At 46.8% G+C, this 8,946-nt stretch overlaps 1 protein-coding gene across 3 annotated transcripts in view; it reads left to right on the top strand.

Moving 5' to 3' along the window:
* Nucleotides 1-969: 969 nt before the first annotated feature.
* LOC139163793 (rho GTPase-activating protein 39-like) overlaps nt 970-8,946 on the top strand; it is a 77,331-nt gene continuing 69,354 nt past the window's right edge. Inside the window, exon 1 of one of the 3 annotated variants that reach the window (XM_070744951.1) lies at nt 970-1,192. In XM_070744951.1, coding sequence (XP_070601052.1) covers nt 1,179-1,192 — 14 coding nt within the window. In that variant the 5' untranslated portion in view covers nt 970-1,178. Of the gene's footprint in view, nt 1,405-1,860; nt 1,880-8,946 lie in introns of those variants that run through there. The other 2 variants (XM_070744952.1, XM_070744953.1) reach the window with 2 other exon arrangements.

The raw sequence follows: 8,946 nt of genomic DNA, 5'->3' as shown, positions 1-8,946 counted from the left end.
CAAAAATAAGTAAAAATAAGATGACTATATTAGTACTTTCAAAATCCATGCATATGCATTATATGCATTAATGTGCCCAAAACTAAATGAATAATAACCCTGTTATTATTTGTCCACTTGGCTATTACTAACAAAATATCAATTTTGGGAGCATGCTTGTATTTACAGTTTCCAAATGAAATTGTAATGATCAGGATCATGTTTTATTTATTTAGTATATAGTATACTATAGTAAGTAGTATACAAAGATATAACAATGTTTATATACATGATACAGTACTAGTAAGAGAGAAACATTAGGTCAGGGGACACTTATGCTGCCCCTTACTGACCTCTTAGGAATCGGGAGAGGTCAACAGTGGATAGTCTAAGCGTAAAGTAAATATAAAGTAAATACACTGCTCAAAAAATAAAGGAACACTTTAAAACCACACAAAATCAAACTTCTGTGAAATCAAAGTGTCCACTTAGGAAGCAACACTGATTGACAATCAATTTCACATGCTGTTGTGCACATTCAACATTGTACAGAACAAAGTATTCAATGAGAATATTTCATTCATTCAGATCTAGGGTGTGTTATTTGAGTGTTCCCTTTATGAGCAGTACAGTATACAGTACTTAAATATTCTGTGGGAAAATCGTGGATTTATTTTATTTCCCCCCCAGTAAACCCAAGGCCAGCTTCACACGTGTTTTCACGACATGTTGCTTCATGCAGGGAAAGCTATCTATGCGAGTCAACTTGCAGCAGCACCCCATCGTTTTAAAATTCTTGATTGATTTTGAAATAGATAAATAGATCCCATGGTATCTATTTTCTAGGTCGGGCGAGTTTCGAGATGCAACATGAGACTCACGATCCAATAAAAATAGCGATTCCCAAAAGGAAAAAAAATGTTGGTGTTATGAGATGGGAGGGGGGAATACAACAATAGTTTTATTAAACTGTTTAACACTAACACTCCCGGGTCAAAGTCGCCCTCTCCAACGTAGGGATTGCAGAGCGGGGTCCTGCCCAGTTTAATAGACGCGAGGCGGGGAGGGGCGGCGGCGGCGGCGGCAACAGGCAGGATCAGGTTTCACATCCTGATCCTGTCTGGCTTGGGACCGAGAGCCTCCGCTCACCCTGAGGGGCATCGGGAGGAAAGTCCGGGAGTGGCGGCCTGAGCGGAGCTATGGCGGCGGAAAAGTGAGTGTAGTTCGGAGAGAGAAGCTAAACATTTCGGGTCAAGGCGCGGCCGGTGGGGGTTGCTTGCCCTCTCGGCCTGCCTTTTACCTGTTGAGCTGGGTGGGGCGCAGGGCCGGGCCCCAGGCGCCGCCAAAGTATCTGGAGACACCGCCGACGCCATTCCGCGCTCCTTTTTTTTGCTGGCAGCGCGCGGCCGAAGAACCTCGGAGCGGGTGAGGGAAAGAGACCGAAACAACTTCGGGCTTTTCGTTCGCAGGACCTAAACTAGCGAACGGCTCAAGTTTCTCAGGAGTTTTTCGGGCTCGGTGGAAGCAAGAGACAGCAAGCGAGATGGCGGTGGAAGAGAAAGTTTATTACGGTGGAAGAAGTGGGTTAGGGACTTAGGCGTGCGCGCTGGCTGGGATGTAGTTTACTTCACCCCCTCGCCTTTTTAAAATTGTCTAATGCAGTGTTTCCCAACCTTAGCAACTTGAAGATATTTGGACTTCAACTCCCAGAATTCCCCAGCCAGCATTTGCTGGCTGGGGAATTCTGGGAATTGAAGTCCAATTGTCTTCAAGTTACCAAGGTTGGGAAACACTGGTTTAATGCTAGCGCGTTTGGGGGGTGGGGGGTGGAGAAAGATACACTTTGGCCGTCTTTAGAGTTAAATGGCGTTTGGAGAATATAGCTTTGTGGAACAACAATGTAAGTTTTCTCTTTGGCCTCAATAAATAATGCTGGATAGATTAGATATAGTGATATAGCCTTCTTAACTGCGATATACGTTATCCTGTTGACATATGTGAGCTGAACTATTTATTGTGGTTTGCAGTGTGTGACAAGGTTTATTGTGAATTGGGTCAATACAGTTGGTTCAAACCATCTGAACATAGTTATCATAAATAGTATTTCGGCTCTTTGTGACAGAGGTAGAATATTATATTCTTCCATATTAAAGAAGGGTTATTTCTTGTCATTGCTAATTAATCCTTTTGGTTGTGAGTTGTATAATTAGAGGAAATTTACTACAATGCAGTGTATATTTTAAAATGTCATTTCTATTAATATTTACATAGGTTTCGCTGTGGTAAGTAAGACATAATATAATGCGGGTTTTTTTCTGCAGTTCATTTCCAATTTACAGTACATAATAGGAAGAAGCTTTTTGTTCATGATTTGTTTTTGATTGTCAGGAATATTTTAGAATATATGTATACGGCTCCAAAAAATAAAGGGAATGCTTAACAGAATATAACTCCAAGTAAATCAAACTTCTGTGAAATCTTAGGAAGCAACAATGATTGACAATCAATTTCATTTTGTTGCCAGCACATTCAACTTTGTACAGAACAAAGTATTCAATGAAAATATTTCATTCATTCAGATCTAGGATGTGTTATTTGAGTGTTCCTTTTATTTTTTTGAGCAGTGTATAATGTCTTCATAGATTTCTTAGGAGCATAATTTGTATTTAATAGTAATAAAATGGATGATTATTAATTACCCTTTTGTAGCAGAGGAAGAGAATTTCTAGTTTGTAATTGAATTTTGGCCAACTTCATATTCCATCCCCTTACCAAGGGCAAAGCCAGGATATTTCTTTGTGCCTTTGATTTGGCTCTCACATTTCAGGAAACATGAAAGGGTGGAGGGACCTAACTGGAGGGGTGCAGTTTTAACTTTCAGATTAAGGACTGTCAGGTCCTGAGATAATTTAAAGTCCATAAAATATAGATCACTTTGGGGGTCAAAAAGGACAGATAATTTGAGACTTCTCATATATTGAACTCCTAAATTTGTAAATACATTATTTTGAAGCTATATTGTTTTATTTTTTCCAAAATATACTTTCATTCTATTATATTTGTGAAACTAGGCAAATCATAGATTCATAGGATTGCAGATCTTGGAGGTCTTCTAGTCTAGGGGTAGGCAAAGTTGGCTCTTCTATGACTTGTGGACTTCAGCTTCCAGAATTCCTGAGCTAATCATGCTAGCTCAGGAATTCTGGGAATTGAAGTCCACGTGTCACATAAGAGCCAACTTTGCCTACCCCTGTTCTAGTCCAACCCCCTGTGCAAGGCAGGATTTCCTCATAGCATTTTGGGCAAATGGTTGTCCCAATTGTTCCTTGAAAATTGTCCAAGGATAGAGCACAAGCGGTGGCAAGCTGTTCCAGTGTCAGGAAATTCCTCTTCATTTACAAATTGGATTGCCCTCTGACAAGCTTCTACCAATTGGTTCTCATCCTTCCCCAGATTATATGGAGAATAAATCAACACCCTTTTCATTGTGACAGCCTTCAAGTCTCCTCTCAGTCTCCACTCTTCTGTCATGTCTCAGTCTTCTTTTACTTAAGCTAAACATACTTAGTTTCTTTATTTAGGTGCTCTTCAAAGGATTTAATCTCCAGATCCATTATCATCTTTGTTGCTATTATCAGCCCTCTTTCTAGGGCCTCAACATCTTATTTGTACTGTGACCAGAATTGGACACAGCATTCCAAATTTGACCTCACCGGTGCCTTACAGAAAGTACTATCATTTCTCTTGATCTTGATACTCTGTTGATGAAGCACTGTGTTGGCTCTTTTGGCAGCTGCAGAATGCCCCTTCTGCCAGCAAGGGTAAGGCAAACTAATCCCATCAGGATGAGCTGTTTTCTCAGATAGCCTGCCATGCCATGAAGGGCTTTAAAGGTGATAACTAACACCTTGAATTGGACCCAGAACCAAAACAGCTGTCAGTGAACTCACAGAACAGCAATATAACATGAGCCACCCTAAGAACCACAGGAACTGCCTGCGCAGCTGCGTTTTGCACCATCTGACGCTTCTGAATACTCTGTATCTACAAGCTAAAGACTACCCATTTGAGACTATCAACAAATTAGATATTGTATTTTTCGGAGTATAAGACGCTCCCCCCCCTTTTTAAAGAAGGGGGGAAATGTCAATGCATCTTATACACTGAATACAGACAGTTTTGCCTCCCAAAGCCCCACCCACACATCCCATTTTTGTGAAAAATGAAATCCTGGCAGCGGGGGTGTGTGTGTGGAGGTAAAAACACCCCTGTTTTTGCAAAAAAAGGGGGTGGTGAAAAATAAACCTTTTATTTGCAAAAATGGAGGCGTTTTTGCCTTCCCCCAGGCCCCAGGAGCACTCTGCAGGCTTCCCAAACCCTCTGTGTGCCTGGTTTCTCGCAAAAAGGGATGGATTTTTGAAAAACACGGGGTGCACAGGATTTGGGAAGCCTGCAGAGTGCTCCTGAGGCTTGGAGGAAGGCAAAAACGTTTTCATTTTTGTGAGAAATGGGCCCTTTTTTCCAAAAATGGGGCACACAGAAGGTTTGGGAGGCTTGCCGAGCGCCCCTTGGAGGCTAGGATGACAAAAAAACCCTCTTTTTCTCTTACCTCTTTGAAGTCATGGTGCGTCTTATACACCAATGTGTCTTATTGCCTGAAAAATATGGTAATTAAAACTTATAGTTTAGGAAATGAAAAAAATGGCATTTAATGTAAAATATTCTCTAAAGAACCAAAATCAGGAACATCAGAATTTGATATTTGATATATTTTCAGTTTAAAGTAAGGCAATAGTATGTACAGTGATCCCCCGAGTTTCGCGATCCCGATCATTGCGAATCGCTATATCGCGATTTTTCCACCCGATGACGTCACTCCCTTCCTTTCTCATCTTTCTTTCTCTCTCTCTTTCTCTCTCTTGCTTCTTCCTCTCTCACACTCTCTTCCTCCCTCTCTCATCTCTTTCTTTCCTTCTCTCTCTTTCTCTATCTCTCCCCCTCTTGCTCTCGAGCGGCAAGCGAGCAGGCGGGCGAGCGGATGACGGGCAAGCGGCAAGCGAGCAGGCGGGCGGGCGAACGGGCAAGCGGCAAACGAGCAGGCGGGCGGGCGAACGGGCAAGCGGCAAGCGAGCAGGCGGGCGGGCGAACGGGCAAGCGGCAAGCGAGCAGGCGGGCGGGCGAACGGGCAAGCGGCAAGCGAGCGGGCGGGCGGGCGAACGGGCAAGCGGCAAGCGAGCAGGCGGGCGGGCGAACGGGCAAGCGGCAAGCGAGGGGGGGCGGGCGAACGGGCAAGCGGCAAGTGGCAAGCGAGCAGGCGGACGGGCAAGCGGCAAGCGAGCAGGCGGGCGGGCGAACGGGCAAGCGGCAAGCGAGCAGGCGGGCGGGGGAACGGGCAAGCGGCAAGCGAGCAGGCGGGCGGGGGAACGGGCAAGCGGCAAGCGAGCGGGCGGGCGAACGGGCAAGAGGCAAGTGGCAAGCGAGCAGGCGGGCGGGCGAACGGGCAAGCGGCAAGCGAGCAGGCGGGCGGGCGAACGGGCAAGTGGCAAGCAAGCAGGCGGGCGGGCAAACGGGCAAGTGGCAAGCGGGCGGACGGGCGGGCGAACGGGCAAGCGGCAAGCGAGCAGGCGGGCGGGCGAACGGGCAAGCGAGCAGGCGGGCGGGCGAATGGGCAAGCGGCAAGCGAGGGGGGGCGGGCGAACGGGCAAGTGGCAAGCGAGCAGGCGGGCGGGCGAACGGGCAAGCGGCAAGCGAGGGGGGGCGGGCGAACGGGCAAGCGGCAAGTGGCAAGCGAGCAGGCGGGCGGGCGAACGGGCAAGCGGCAAGCGAGCAGGCGGGCAGGGGAACGGGCAAGCGGCAAGCGAGCAGGCGGGCGGGGGAACGGGCAAGCGGCAAGCGAGCAGGCGGGCGGGCGAACGGGCAAGCGGCAAGTGGCAAGCGAGCAGGCGGGCGGGCGAACGGGCAAGCGGCAAGCGAGCAGGCGGGCGGGCGAACGGGCAAGCGGCAAGCGAGCAGGCGGGCGGGCGAACGGGAAGCGGCAAGTGGCAAGCGAGCAGGCGGGCGGGCGAACGGGCAAGCGGCAAGCGAGCAGGCGGGCGGGCGAACGGGCAAGCGGCAAGCGAGCAGGCGGGCGGGCGAACGGGCAAGCGGCAAGCGAGCAGGCGGGCGGGCGAACGGGCAAGCGGCAAGTGGCAAGCGGGCAGACGGGCAGGCGAACAGGCAAGCGGCAAGCGAGCAGGCGGGCGGGCAAGCGGCAAGTGGCAAGCGAGCAGGCGGGCGGGCGAACGGGCAAGTGGCAAGCGAGCAGGCGGGCGGGCGAACGGGCAAGCGGCAAGCGAGCAGGCGGGCGGGCGAACGGGCAAGCGGCAAGCGAGCAGGCGGGCGGGCGAACGGGCAAGCGGCAAGTGGCAAGCGGGCAGACGGGCAGGCGAACGGGCAAGCGGCAAGCGAGCAGGCGGGCGGGCAAGCGGCAAGTGGCAAGCGAGCAGGCGGGCGGGCGAACGGGCAAGCGGCAGGCGGGCGGGCAAGCGGCAAGTGGCAAGCGGGCGGACGGGCAGGCGAACGGGCAAGCGGCAAGCGAGCAGGCGGGCGGGCAAGCGGCAAGTGGCAAGCGAGCAGGCGGGCGGGCGAACGGGCAAGCGAGCAGGCGGGCGGGCAACCGGCAAGCGGCAAGCGAGCGGCCGGGCGAGCGGGTGACGGGCAAGCGGCAAGCGATCTTGGGGTTTCCCCTTTGCCTGGGCGGCGGGAAGACGGGGGAAAGTTCCTTCGGCCGCCCAACAGCTGATCTGCTCCGCAGCGCGGCAGCAGCGAGGAGCCGAAGATGGGGTTTCCCCGTTGCCTGGGCAACGGGGAAACCCCATCTTCGGCTCCTCGCTGCTGCCGCGCTGCGGAGCAGATCAGCTGTTGGGCGGCCGAAGGAACCTTCCCCGGTCTTCCCCGCCGCCCACACGCAAACTCCACCATCTGCGCATGTGTGGCCATGGAAAAAGGGGCGCGCATGCGCAGATGGTGTTTTTACTTCCGCACCACTACATCCCGAATTATCGATTATTGCGAGGGGTCTTGGAACTGAACCCTCGCGATAATCGGGGGATCACTGTAATCAATAAGACTCTCAGAATTCAGTGTTACTTGCTTCCAAATAAGTACACATAAAATTGAGCCTAACTTAACAAAGCAACAGAATGGTTTAAAATTAAGTTCAAATCTGTTTAGTAAGGCATACTTCTTTGGGTTGGTCATTAACTCTTATACCAATTTACTTTAAGAATGGTTATAAGAGTAAAATTGAAGGACAGAATATATTTTGTGTTCTTAGAGTAGGGGACATATAATTCAAATACATTTTGTTATTTTTAATTGTGTAATAAAATATTTTTTTGAGACCATAGTCATGGACATTTAGGAATATAGATGCTTCACATGTCATACCTTCAATGTATTACCAAATCTTACCACTGTTATCTTGGTAAAATATTTAGAAGAGTTAATCAAGATGTGACCATTTAAATTTCTTAATACAAATCAATTACTTTATCACCAAGTCTTGTCAAAATCTTAAGATGTCTTAAATGGATCAAAATAATTAGAACATTTTAGATAAATTCACCTAACTTCAGGTGGATTAGTGAATAGAGTTTCATAAAAGTAATAAACACATCTGAGTATATATTTTTATATTGCATTTCTTTTCAAAGGTATAAGTGATAGCTCCTTTAGCGTGCAATAGGATCTCTGAGATCCAGTTTGCATAGAATAGCCATGAAAATGCTTGCTAGAGGTGAATCTGGGATTCATTGTGCTTGTGGTATTCTGGCCAGGGTCACGTAATAGTGTATATACCTCGCTGCACACAATGTTATTATTATAACGTATTGCTAAGTACAGCACTAATGTCCTTAGCTTTAATACAGAATACCAAATTTGGCATCGTACAGCTAAGACTGGAAACCTTATCTAACCTGTCCATTTTACTCAAAAGGTTTCTGTGGGAATTATTGGTGGTGAGCATAGTTTTAAAAATGGAGGAAAAAACATCAACAATCTGAGCTATGCTGATAACTGAAAAGGCAAGGTATCTGCAAGGCCTAGCATTAAAAGACAAAGTACACAGTGAAAATATTGGGCTAACATTAAATATAAAGACCAACTTAATAGTTTAGAGTGGCAATGAATTCATTGGGAAAAAGGAAAGGTTAGAAATAGATTGTTGTGGAAAAAATCTTTAGGGTCGCTAGGAATTGAAAATGACTTCATTGCACATAATCTTATTTGTACAGGTATATAAATATATATTCATATAAATATATATGAAACAAAGAAAAGGATGTAAATTGATCTGAAGGTAATCTGATCTTGTAGAATACAGTTGATAAATATGTGGAGTGAAATTAAAGTTCAGTTATGAATATTAGAAAATATGAATTGGTTTAATCTAACTATGAAAGTAGGAGCCCATAGCTTAGTGATAAGAGTAGCGTAAATAGATAGTGGACTGGACTAGACTAGATTAGAACAGAATAGAATTAAATTCTTTATTGGCCAAGTGTGATTAGGCACACAAGGAATTTGTCTCTGGAACATAAGCTCACAGTGTACATATAAACAGAAAGTAATAGGTCATAGATGATAAATCATAGTTACAATAATTAATCATGTTACAACAATTGATAAATCATAAATTGATAAAAGATAGTAGGAAAGGTGAGAAGATGAGAAAATGTGAGAAGTGAAATAGTGCTGTGTGAATCAAATGTTTGTGTCTAGTTGTTGTGGCATGCAATGCTCTTATAGGAGTGCCCTGAGAGGAGAAATTGAAATAGATTATGTTCAGGATGTGAGGAGGTCTGTAGCTATTTTCTCAGCCTTCTTTCTGATTCATGCAGAATAAAGCCCCTCAATGGAAGGCAGGCTGGTTGTGGTTTTTTATTTCTGCAGTCCTAGCTATCTATGGAAGCAGGGGTGGGTTCC

The sequence above is a fragment of the Erythrolamprus reginae genome, chromosome 3 (assembly GCF_031021105.1).
Source record: "Erythrolamprus reginae isolate rEryReg1 chromosome 3, rEryReg1.hap1, whole genome shotgun sequence".
NCBI lineage: Eukaryota > Metazoa > Chordata > Lepidosauria > Squamata > Dipsadidae > Erythrolamprus > Erythrolamprus reginae.
Note: the sequence above shows the minus strand (reverse complement) of the source record. Positions and strands in the feature narration are given on the sequence as shown.